Below are 13,519 nucleotides of genomic sequence, written 5' to 3'. Positions count from 1 at the left end.
ATTTGAAAATGTTACCGTTTATTAGAACAAGAATATTTGAACAAGAATGTTACCGTTAGAACAAGAATATGATTGTTAGGAACAAATAATAAAGAAAGAATTAAATAAGAATTAAAAAGAGTTCAAAAATAATATTTAAATGAAGTGGTAAAAAAATAGAACATCTGATAAATGGTATGTTGTAAAATGATGTGCTAAAATGATAAAGTAGGTTTTTGGTGTGTCAAAATGACATTTTTTATGAGAGAGCTGATGAGAATGCTCGCAAGGATGGAAAAAATTTTGGGTTTACAAACCCAAATGGAGCATGGTTTTAAGGGATTCAGATCCTCTAGATTTTTTAGGGTACTCTATTAATACAATTTTTTAAATTTTAACTACTCTTTTATAATTTAAAAGTCTAAATTTTGCCATGTCAGTATTTCACTAACAGTACTCTTAAAATAATAAAATAATGTTGCAAACAAAACAATTGAGGTTATTGTTAGTAGAATGATGATATGACAAAATTCACATCATTAAATCATTAAAAAAGGGTTAAGATTTAAGAAAATATTTTACTCAAAAAAGATTTAAGAAAATTTATTTGATAGGATACTCTAGAAAATCTAGAAGATCTGAGTCTGACTGTAAGGATTTAGATAGTAAAATAGCAATAGGAGGTTTTTACACCCGCATGACTAGTGCTCTTATGGTTGCTGTGAAACGGTGAAAGAATTAAAATAAATAAATATATATATATATATATATATTATAAAGTGCACGGTCAATAATGAGAAACAAGAAATGCCTAGGCTTGTTTGGTAGAAGAGTTTAAGTAATGTTATTTGTGTATTTTTGATATAGGTGTAGGTGAAAAAGTCTGTTGAAATGTGTGTAAAGTTGTTTAAAATGTGAAAATGTGTGTTAAAACTTGTACACCAAACAGGCCCTTTCATAAAAATAAAATAAAATAAAATAAAAGTGAACTCCAAAAAGTAGTCTACAGTGTAAAGCGAAATGGGAATGTTGACAATCAAATATGAAATATCGTCCACTCAAGGTTTTCTTTATATATCAGTAGAGCAATATTTTGTCGTGTCCACAAATATTGTTTTGGGGTTCCTCCTCTTTGCAGGGAGATGGAGGAAAGGAATATACTTCTGTCTTGTGTTATCTTGTAGTCGGCCATTGTGAATATATAATTTCCACATCAAGTTGAAGTTGAACCGCTTCCCTTCCATTGAAGTATGGAAAACCACATGCATGAGACTACAAGACATGTTAGTCTGATATATGGATTCAAGTTTGTTTGATGATAAAATCTAGAAACATTTTTTACTTTAGGCTTTCAATTAATTATTCAACGACTTGGAAACCATCTTTGCCCTTTTCCTCCAATCCAGCCGGCTATCAATCTAACCCAATTATAGCTAATTCCTCCTTTTAAAGTATAAAAAAATTATTCATCTACCCCTTTTGTGCTTTATATACTTGTTAATGAGTGGGATTTTTTTTGGTGATAACAAGTGGGATATTTTTAATAAATAATAATTCCTCTTGTGTCTTGTCTCTTGCCTCTATTGTTTGAGCCATCTCACAGAATATTACTGAGCTTAACTCCAGCTAAACTAAACTCTATAAACTCAATCTGGATATGGGTTCTCACTGATGACCCAAGTCGGGCCTAAATTAATCAAAGAACAAATAGAAAATATAAGACTGTTGTAGTTTATGCTCTAAAATTCAATTTAATAACATGTCATAAATAATTAAATTGTTTAATTATATGAGACTATTTATAAGTGAACTAATGGGACATTATCTTAGTCCATGATGAGATGCATTGTATGTGGTTTATGTGATTTAGTCATAGAAGATATAAATCACAAGTTCCTTGTAAACTCAAAACGAAGTTTTTAGTCGGTGGTGAAATTGAACGTTTTATTTGCGAAGACTATAACACATCAACTAAGATGATTTGTCTTAATCATGGAAGTGGAGACTTTTAGTTGATGTGTTAATGTGTCTTAAGAGTTAAGACATATTAAACTGAACCACTGTGAGATTAATTATTCAATTAACTATTGTCATCTAAATAATTAATCTCATGACTTCTAATTTCATAGACTCTTAATCTTGAGAGGATAGTAAACCCGATCATGAAATGTAGGTTACTTTGATATATCAAGAGTGAGATCTAATATTCACGGTTAAAACCTTAGTATGTTGGGTAACCACACATAGTGTTAAGAGAACACATATTCTCAAGGTGAAATCCATAATCTCTTTTTATAGAGACACAAAATATCCTCTTGAGATAAGTTTAATGGTTATTCAGGGTGCCCACTTTAGTAAGGAGTTATTAAAGCTTATATTTATTGAAATTGGATTTCAATAAATGTGAATAACTAAAAGATTAAACCGGATACTTAAGGATAAAATAGTTGTTTACAAAGTGACAGTTCTTTATGACTTTGTTCACTATGGATATTTCATGGAGGGGTCAAATGATATCATTAGAATCTTGAAATATAATTTATTAATAAGACCTAGAGTACAATTATATTTATATAGTGGTTTTAAATATAATTAATGGTAATTTTGGACTTGTCAAGAGTTGACAGATAAGCCCAAAGCCCATTGGTGTTAGAGTCTTATTTGTTCTCTTTGGTCCATCTCAACCCACAAACTAAAGCCTAATTGGATAGGCCCAAAAGGCTAATCCAATTAGATAATCAATTTTTATTTAATAAGAGTTATTAAATAAAGTAACTACTTATTAAATAAAGTAACTACTAAGGTAGTTAGAATGTACGTATGATGAAAAGAAAAGAAAACAGTTTTTCTCTACAAGGAGAAGAAGGAGGACTTTCTTTGAGAATCAACGTACATAAAGACTGATTGAGAGACCACTCTTCTTCGACACTATGTGAAATTGAGATGAAGATTAAAGGTATTCTCAAGTCCTGGTTTTGATTTTCATAGCATCAAGGTACGCTTTCTATTTTTTGTTCTAGAATTTAAGGTTACATGTTATCTCTCATGAATGAAGTAGATTTGTGATTGTTGCTTTTGTTGTGAGTTTTGTATGAAATGTAAAATCAGATTTTCCAACAAAGACTCCATGCATGCAGGGGTGTAGTCAGGAATAATTACTTTGGGGGGGGGGGGGGGGGAGGGCGGGTTGTAATAGAGATATACTAAATATAATTCATAATTTCTTTTGATGTTTGTTTCTCAACTAGCTTGTCAATATGTCCTGAATAATTCATTAGATCCTCATAACATTTCACAGCAATTTTATGTGATGTATTTGGATCTTTCCCCTCATGATCAATTAAAGAACAATTCATTCCATCCTTCACTTTTTTCCAATTATTAAAACTTTTTTCAGTGAATGCATCTGATCCAGGATGACCTGTTGGTTTCTTACCAAAAAGGTAGCAAGGTAGACAATGGATTGCATTCCTTGAAGGTGAGTATTCCAATCAATTTGAATGTGATTCAAACCACGAAGATTGAAAACTAATGACGATGATTTTTCGGTCCTTTGTATGGATATTCTATGTTTTTAGGTTGATATGGATCGGCCATGAGATAAGCATGTCGAATTTCATCTTGTTCATTGAAAAAGAATTCATATATTTGTTTACGTGTTCTTGGATCATGATCTATCTCCTTAGATTGAATTCTTGAACATTTGGAGGGACGCTTATTAGGCATTGAAGTATCAACATTTGTTTCTACAGATGTCCTAAGTTTTGAATAACTAATATCTTTTTCTTAAAGAATGCATCAGTTGTTTGACGTTTGCTCATTATTTGGTACCTAATTTCAATCCAAAAAAAAAAAAATCAATTTAAAAAATGATAAACTAACTTGGGAGAGAGATATAATAAATTATCATATAAAATTCATTCTTACATGAATTATAATAAATACACCTTTAGTTAAGTAATGACCTTTTAGGATAAAAAAAAATTAAATAAACAAATCACTCAAAAGTATAAACAAAGTAACAAACAACATAAACAAAATACACAAACTCACTTCCCTCACCCCAATTGCCTTCCATAGATTTTTATTCATTATTATTTATATTTTACTTAATTTACTACCTATAGGGATAAGGGCCCAAGATTATATATTGGGCATTGGGCTTTCTCCGAGGACATTGAAAGTTCTGAGGAGGAACAAATAGTTATTCGGGGTTTCAATTTAAAGTCTCATAAGTAAGGAACGAATGGAATGTGGTCTGAGGAGGAACTCCTCCTCGGATATAATGAATGCAGCTCAAGTATCTATTCCAACGATTAGAAAGACCCTCCAGAAAGCTCCAATGATAGGGACATGCCTCATAAACATACGAGAAGGAAGAAAACCCAAAAATATCTAAGGAAAAGCTGCTACCACCGCATTAAATGCACTGCAGCTGCTTTTCTGGCCGCATTTATGTGGAGAAGACCTCTGAGTAGTGCTGCCTTGGCTACCACAACTCACAAAAAGTCAAAGAGGGTGTCTGATGGGACAGATACTCAAGTAAGAGCTCAGACAATCAACAAGTGTAGGATGAAGATAATCCTAAGGGAGCTGTATAATGTGAGAGATCCTCCATGAGAAAGGGATCAGAAGAAAAAGAGAGAAAACACTGTAGCAAACTAAATTGTCTTTGTATCCAACTGTGATCAATTTATACAAGGGTGACCTCCTTAGACTGAAAGTCCATTGATATCAGATCCTCTTACTTGTGTTTGACTGACATTTAACTCAATACCAGCCGTTGTCCAACTCATTAAGGCCTAGTTCTTGGACCCACTCTCTACAAATTTATTGTATTGGGTTCATTGGACCAAGATCCCATACATCTTGGGCTTGGGCCGTAAATCGTGTCCTTACACTACCCAACTACACAATGCAAGCCCCACCCTACCCCCACTGAAGAGACAAACAACACAAAAGCCAAAAGTCATAGAGCTAGCCAGTGGAGTCAATGGGACAAGAATAAAGAATACAATAACAATAAACATAAAAAGACAAAGTCAAATAAGCATAAATTGCTTTGCTGGCAAAGAGATATCACATATTCACATACACATATTTGATATTTCTATTCTTCTATTCAGACTTCAATATTCAGTTCAATTGTAGAGAAAAAAAATAGAGAAGTGAGATAAGAATGAGATACCCTGAGGAATTGAGATTGAGACGAGGGCTTGAGGTTGAGGTGATGAACAGGTCAAAAGGCTAGTGGAGTTTGCGGTGTCAAGGCAAGCAGGTGAGGATTGAGAAGATTGTTTCTAAGGAGAGGCGTGACACTATGGAGGCGTGAATTGAGAACAGAAGGGAAAAAAAACAAGGCAACGTGACAATCAGATTGTTTTCTCCTTTTTCTAATGGTGAGGATTGAATTTTAAGGTGCCTTTGTTTTGTTTGATTAGGCATTTTAGATTTGGGGTTGGGCTGGGTTGGAAGTGTGTTTAGTTTAAAGGAGAAAATTTTTGTTTTATTAGGGATTTGGGGTTGGCTGATGGGGCTAGATGTGGGCCAAGAATTTTCTTTTATTTTAAGTTGTATTGGACTAGAACTCTAGAAAAATGGTTGAAATAATTTGGGGGGGCCGGATATTTATTTTTGGGGGGGCCCATGTCAATTTTTTACATACTCTAATGGAAATTTGAAAAATTTTTGGGGGGCCATGGCCCCCCCCAAGGAGCCAAGTGGCTCCGCCCCTGCATGCATGCATATTACTCTTTTACAAATTTTTTATTTGCTGACTCCACCTTTTATGTCGTAAACTAAATAATCACCATCGCCATTCTTTATCCAAAGATTCCGTCTCTTTGAATACTAACACTTGAACCGTTGTATGTATCCTTCCTCTCACATGGAAGTAGACCCTACATGTGTAAAGTTTACCTCCATGTATGAGAGAGGATACATGCACCGAATGTATTTTCTCCACTTGAAAGCTTTTTACTTCATTTTGGGTAAATCTTTTTTTTTTCAAAGAACCCTTTTTAGTAAAATGAACTGAAATTTAAGCATAGCTAAAATTTGTAAGAAATTCTTTGCCATATTTTTCAATTAAAACATTATGCGTGTACATGTGGGCCATGTAAAGTGTAGACACCTCTGAAAAATATCCAAACATAATTAAGAAAAAAAAAAACTATAATATATAGACCTCGTATATATGACAGATCAAAGAATTTTGGTGCATTTCTCTGGACCGAAGGGTTCCAGTTCTTTCTAGAGAGTTCTGTCTCTCTTTCTCTCTGGACCGTAGGGTTCCAGCTCTCTCTCTCGGCGCACGCTTTGGCCTTTTTGCAAGAATGGTATGATCTTTTTCCACACTTTGATGTTCATCATTTAAGCTTTTCAAATTTTGATCACATGGCCATTGGGGTACAACTAAGAAGTTAATTGCAGTATCAAATTGGGATGTATAAAAAACGATTTCAGTTTGAGGAAGCATGGGTGAAAGATGAAGGTTGTGAGGACGCAATTGCAAATGCTTGGTTTGTTTCCTTCAATGGAAGTCTTATGTTCCAGGTGTGTAACAAAATAAAAGAATGCAGGAAGAGGTTGTTAGCCTGGAGTAAAAATTCATTGTGTTCCTTAGGCAAAAAGATAAAGGAAAAGCGAAATAGGTTGCAAGTGCTTGAGGAAAACAACAGGGATGCATCATGGGCTGAATGTGAAGCTTTTAGGCATGAAATTAATATTTTAATTGAGAAAGAAGAAATTTAATGGAAACAAAGATCCCGTATCAGTTGGTTGCGTGAAGGTGATCGTAATACAAAATTTTTTCATGCGAAGGCATTTGCAAGGAGGAAAAAAAACTTAATTGTCTCGCTAAAGAAAATGGATGGTACGGTGATAGAGCAACAAAGCTATATAGAAAGGGTGATAATTCAACATTTCTTAACTCTCTTCCAATCTTCAAATCTGAATGCTATTGAAGAAGTGGTGGCCCATATTCCTAGAGTAGTTACAGACGATATGAATGATTGGCTTGTGAGAGATTTTCATGCAGAAGATGTTCGATTCGCCTTATTTTAGATGCATCTTTCAAAAGCTCCAAGCCCTGATGGTATGACTGCTTTCTTTTTTCAAAAGTTTTGGCATATAGTAGGTGCTGATGTAACTAATGCTGTGCTATCATGTCTAAATTTTGGAATTATACTTCGAAATATAAATAATACCCACATAGCACTAATTCCCAAAATCATATCTAAAATGTTAGTCAATTGGCTGAAGCTTATCCTCCCAAATTTAATTTCTGATACTCAGATAGCTTTTGTCCCGGGAAGATTAATTACAGATAACATTTTAGTTGCATATGAAACTTTGCATAGCATGAAAAAGAAGAGGTGGGGCAAGATAGGTCAGGTAGCTATTAAATTGGATATGAGCAAAGCTTATGACAGGGTTGAATGGGGTTATTTAAAAAGGGTGATGGAGAAAATGGGGTTTCATGCAAAATGGTGCAATTGATAATGGCATGTATAACAAATGCTCATTTTTTTGTTTTAGTCGATGGCAATCCTACAGGTTATATCTTGCCTACAAGAGGACCGAGACAAGGTGACCCTCTGTCACCTTATCTCTTTCTGTTTTGTGCTGAGGGGCTTACCGCGTTGCTTAGAAAGGCAGAAACAGATGGAATTATAAGAGGAGTGGCAGCTAGCAGAGGTGGTCCTTGTATTTCTCATCTCCTATTTGCCGATGACAGTTTATTATTTTGTCGTGCCTCAGTAGAGGAGTGCCAACAAGTCATTTCTTTGCTTAAGTTATATGAGGATGCTTTAGGACAAAAGGTTAATACTGATAAAACTTCTCTTTTCTTTAGCAGCAATACTAGCTTTGAGACTCAAGAATCAATCAAACAAGCATTGGGTGCAGAGACAATCCTAGAATATGAGAAGTATTTAGGGCAGCCTAGTATAGTGGAGCGTAACAAAAAAGCAGCTTTTTCTCCAATCATTGAAAGAGTCTGGAGTAAACTAAAGGTTTGGAAGGAAAAGATGATGTCTCAAGCTAGAAAGGAAATTTTAATTAAAGCCATGTGCTTGCTCACTCCCAAGTGCAGGAGATCGTAGCAATATAATTCTCTGAGTATCGAGGTCGAACCACAAGGAGCGAGGCAAATTCAAAGACAATGTAATTAAAAAAACTTTTGGTGAAGATGAAGAATAATTTTTGTCTGGTAATTGTAAACAAGAATAACAATGATAACTTATTTAAATCAATAATGTAAATACTAGGGCATCAAGGTGTTTCTCTATATCAATATGAAATTCTTTGTGATTTAAGAAAATATCTATTTCATAATTGATTGTTCTTATACAATTAAAAACTTATGATTCAGTTGAACTGAGACAATTCAAGAACGCATGATAATCTCGATTGATAATGCGGTTAGAAAAGTTTTCAGAAAAACCCATTCACTTTAAATCCTGATTTCTATTTGAAACTATTAGAAATTCATCTAAACAATAAGAAAAACATGATTGAACTTATTAAAAGTATGGAAGAACTAATACATCAAAAGAAATCTAATTGAACCATCAATTATGTTGTAGATAAAATCCTAGAAAGAATCACATAGAATATTCATTATGTATAGAAGAAACATAACCCCTAGCCCTAGCAAAGAGTTTAGGCTGCCATTAGAGAAAGAAAAATACAAGGTTTTCTCTCCAAAATTCGTTCTACACAACCCCTCTTCAAAACACTAATGTCTAAGTGTCCAAAGAAAAAAAAATATTTACTATTTTAATTTCCGTCCAGGTTTACAGCGGTAACTTGTGAGTTAATTTCGGCCTTCAAAAATTGAGTATTTAGAAAAACTCAAAACTGGAAAGTTGTAGATATGTAAGTTATAGCTACAACCCATCTAGCCTTGTGTCAATTGGATTTTTGAGGAGAGAGATAGGCTCAAAATACTGATCAGTGCTCAAATCAGATTTTTCCTTTTTAGATTCTGCTTCTTTGATTTCTTTATTTATTTGAAGCTTCCAATCATGGTAGACGATCCAAGCACTCCAGCTGCACCACCTTAGACATTTAAGCATGGTCCTTTAGCTCCACTTTAATTCTAGTTTGGCCTCCATTCTCTCACAAATTTCTGTAAACTCATCTTTCTCACATAATTTCCTGAAAGTAGAAAATTACACACAATGAATAGTATTTTATTCAAGAGATTATGTAAAGATAAATAATAGGGACTAATGCAAATCATGGTTTAATTATACAAATTAAGCATAATAATAAGGAGATAACGCCCATATAAATATATAACAAGTATACATTTTAAGGTGTTATCACCATGGCACAAGCTATCCCCACATATGCCATGGGATGTTTCTTGCTACCGAAAGGTTTGCTTAAAGATCTTGAAGGGATGATGAGCAGATTTTGGTGGGGTCAAAAGATGCAAGAAAGGAAAGTACATTGGTTGAGTTGGTCTAAACTCTGTATGCCCAAGTCGATGGGAGGAATTGGGTTTCGGGAGTTTCATTCCTTCAACTTAGCCATGTTAGCCAAACAAGGATGGAGGCTTATGAAAAATACACACTCCTTGTTCTATCGAGTCTTCAAATCAAAGTACTTTCCCAATATATTTTTTTTAGATGCTCCATCACCAAATTCAGGGAGTTTTGCATGGAAAAGTATAGTGGCAGCCAGATCTGTTATGGACAATGGTTTGAGATGGCGAGTAGGAACCAGAAATAAAATTCGAATTTGGCAAGATCGATGGCTTCCAACTCCACCATCATTTAAGGTGGTAACCCCATGCTCCACAATGTCGTCAATGGCCACAGTGGATCATTGATCCAATTACAAGATCATGGCATGTATCCATGATTGATCATGTATTCCTCCCACATGAAGCTAAAGTTATTAAATCTATCCCTTTGAGCAATAGAGCGTTGCAAGACATCCAAACTTGGGCATACATAAACACGAGTGAATATTCGGTAAAAAGTGTATACAAGATGATACAAACTCAACAACTAAGATCTTCTCATGGCCAATCATCCAATTACTCACAGTGCAATAAAATTTGGAAAGCGATTTGGGCAACCAAGGTATGTAATAAAATCAATACTTTCATTTGGAGAGCTTGTAGAGATATATTGCCTACAAAAGCAAATCTAGCTAGAAGAAAAATTTTGTTTGATGCTGGATGTGAATGTTGTAAGGATGGGGTGGAGTCAACAGACCATATCCTGCTAAGCTGTACATATTCTAATATGGTTTGGAAGTCCACATGCTTAAGGGAGACCATGTCTCATTGCACAAATCTTTCATTTGTGGATATGGCTGATCAAATTATGCAAAGGAAAAATGACCCAGATATTGCAATATTTTTTACAACCAGCTGGGTGATTTGGAATAGGCGGAATGAGGCTCACTACGGTAATCCACGTCCTAACCCCTCTTTTTTAGCTAGGTCTGCTGCAGCCCATGCTATAGAATATTTGGAAGCTAATTATGGAACCTTATCTTGAGTTTGTAAGATAGTTTTGCTTTTCTTTGGCTTTCCATTTTTTTTTTTTTTTTTGAGAAAATTCTTAGGCTCCTCAAAAACTTCCAAGGCCGGCAAGAACAACCGGCCAAAATAAAAATCTCAATGTCCACGTATGCCACTCGAATGTGACGAAACACTCCCTGTACTCCCATTCCCATAGAACAAATCCGACAGGTAATTCCCCAAATCATCAGGGGCAAATTTGACAAATGACCCCGACCCGCCCCGATTCTTCTCATAGAAATTCCCGTACGCCGCACTAAGCTTTCTCTCCACTGAAACTTTAATCTCGTCTCTCAGTTTCGGGTCGGGCACGACCCACGAACTCTGTTTCTTATAAGCCTCTTCAAACGCCGCCCCGAATTTCTTATAACAGTCCCTGGCTTGGTCCGGCGAAATCGCAGCCGTTGGATCTTCCGGCAACGAAGATATCACTTTGCTCCATCCCATTCTCTCGTAATTCGAAGCGTACTGTTTCACCTTCAACTCATACTTATTCACCCAATTATCACCAAGAAAAAGCTTCAAACTCGAACTGCGGACCTTAGCGACGACGTATTGAAGATTATTGGCTAAGAACAAGTACGAGAGTGCCACGTCTTTGTATAGGTCGGCTTTGCCGTCGAGTTTGCAGAGTAAAACCAAGACCAGCCACGCAAATCGTACGGAAACTGGGCTATCATCGAGTTCGCTTGGGCTACCGAAATATGATTCTGGTAACGGCGTTTGTAGATTTAACGGCCAGTCGGCGACTATATTGGCGAGTGTGCCACTGTAATCGGCGAGGAGAGAGATATAGTTCATCACGTAACGTGTCAATGGGTGGACCCCACCGCCTGGTACTGTAGCTTTCGCCGGGTCTTTTTGAATGGCGGTTTCGAAATCCATTAACATTGTACGCACCGCATCGCCGAGTTTGATCAAGGAATTAATGGCCTGTGATCGGACGGTGGAGGTTGATTCGTACGAGAAGATGGATTGGATTTCAGGCAAGAGGTCTGATATTGCTTCGTATAGGTCCAGAGTGCGAAACATTTTCTCGGGGGTTTTCTTGCACTTTGCCACGGTTTCCGGGAATCCAAACAGGATTAGTGCGGCCTCTTTGGAAATCTCAGAGAAGCAAGACTCTCTGATAGAATCTGAGGCAGAGAACACGTGGTCGCAGAGAATTCTCTCGCCGTAAAAGAGTGTTTTCACGGCGACCTTCACTGCGTTCAACCAGGTTTTGATTTTCAACTCCACCATTTCCCAATCCATCTTTTGCAAGTGTGAAAGACTAATCTGCCTCTCAACACCAAGATGATACAGCGACTCATCGACAATCGATTTCCGAATTATCTTGTAAATCTTGACGCACTCTCTTCCATAACCAAACGATATCATACAATCCGCAATGGCTTTTAAATCCGTCATCGCGATCATCGAAACTCGCTCCACATCGGAGAGCGAGTCATCCAACTCAGTCCCGAATCGGAACTCGACCTCCTCCGACTCATTGCTTTCCTCAAAATCCGAAGTGCTCGACCTCGCCGCCGAAGATCTCGACGAGCGAACCGAAACCGATTCAGGGTCCAAGTTAGCCCTATTCACAGACAAAATCTGATAGAACTCCTTCTCCAACCTCTTCATAGCAAGTTGCATCAAATTCTGAGCCGCGACAATCTTTTCAGAGCTCGAGTTCTCGGTAACCAAGTGCTGCATAGTGGCCTGTAAGTCTCTAACAGAGTTCAAATACTGTTTAGCCTCGTGAGGATCTGCGTGGAAAAGCGAGGTGAAGTTTGCAAAGGAAGAAACGTTATTGGAGTCCCATTTGGTAATAAGAGACTCAGCAATCTCAATGTTCTCGTCCATTAGAGACTCAGAGAAAGTGCGGCTAGGTGAAGCTGGTGGAATCATCGCTGTTCTAGAAGGTGAAGGTGAAGGTGAAGGCGATTTGAAAAACACATTCCTCATTCCTTTACTTGGCAATAACAAATATCACAAAAGCTTTTTGAGAGAGAGCTAGTGTGCAGAAGTTGAAATTGTTTGTTTTGGTTTTTGATGGAGCGTCGTGGTGAGTGGTAGGAGGTATTTATAGATTGAGAGAGAGCTAGAGAGAGAGGGTGACGTGGAGTGTAGGGAAAAAAAAAAGCGAGGGAGTTAGGAAGTGGGTCCGGTGGAAACTGTGTGAAACGAAATGGTTGACGCTGTTCTGTCGGTAATAGTGTGTACATGTAATAGTAATACACTATACGCGGTTGTTGCCTTGTTTTGGCCGTTTGTTTTCGCCAAGTTGCTGTGTGAGTTGCCTTTTTTGCAGGGAGTTATTACTAGTATTTGAAAAATGAGTGGGATGTGATCGATCATAAATGTTTTGTTTTTGTGATTTTGCAAAGAAATGATGGCTTAAGTCAAAAGGGAAGAAGATGGTTTGAAGGTAGTGGGTGGATTTTGTGGTTCAATTTTTCATATTAGTATTTAGCAACATCTTCCTTCACTTATTTCTTTTCCTTTCTTTCTTCTTTTCTACAAGTTGTAGACATTAATGAATAGGGGGTAGCGCGAGAAAGAATCAAACTCGAAGTTCCATACATCACAAGACTCAAGAGAGGTTGTAACCTTTTTTTTTTTTCACAAGAGAGGTCAAAAATTGGAACTAATAATGTATCCCTCAAACCCTAAGTTTAAATTTATTTATAAACTCAAATAAGTTGCATAAGTTCATACAAGTTTTATCTAACAATCATTTTTACTTATTGAGAATTGAAAAAAAAAATTGTATTAATCATGATTGTCAATTATATTTCAATAGCAACAATTCCTGATAAAATATGAAGTTATATATATATTGATAATGCTCCAAATCAGTAAGGTGGAATGGCCTGGCTTCGGTGGGCTGTTCAAACGGTTGATGGCCTGCAAGGAAGAAAATGCGATCAAAGAGGAGACCGGAGAAGACCGGTCGAACCCCCTCCGATGGAGAAGTTAGACTCGTAGAGGAATAAGTTCCAAGTGTTTTGG

The 13,519-nt window shown here is 36.4% G+C and overlaps 1 protein-coding gene across 1 annotated transcript in view; it reads right to left on the bottom strand.

Annotated features, from left to right (window-relative positions):
• Window positions 1–10,079: 10,079 nt before the first annotated feature.
• LOC126732498 (exocyst complex component EXO70H1-like) overlaps window positions 10,080–13,519 on the bottom strand; it is a 118,681-nt gene continuing 115,241 nt past the window's right edge. The window contains exon 2 of the mRNA XM_050435404.1: window positions 10,080–12,290. Coding sequence (XP_050291361.1) covers window positions 10,619–12,290 — 1,672 coding nt within the window. The 3' untranslated portion in view covers window positions 10,080–10,618. The remainder of the gene's footprint in view (window positions 12,291–13,519) is intronic.

This window comes from Quercus robur, chromosome 1, assembly GCF_932294415.1.
Source record: "Quercus robur chromosome 1, dhQueRobu3.1, whole genome shotgun sequence".
NCBI classification, from domain to species: domain Eukaryota; kingdom Viridiplantae; phylum Streptophyta; class Magnoliopsida; order Fagales; family Fagaceae; genus Quercus; species Quercus robur.
The sequence above is the reverse complement of the archived record's forward strand: the minus strand, read 5'-3'. Positions and strand labels throughout refer to the sequence as shown.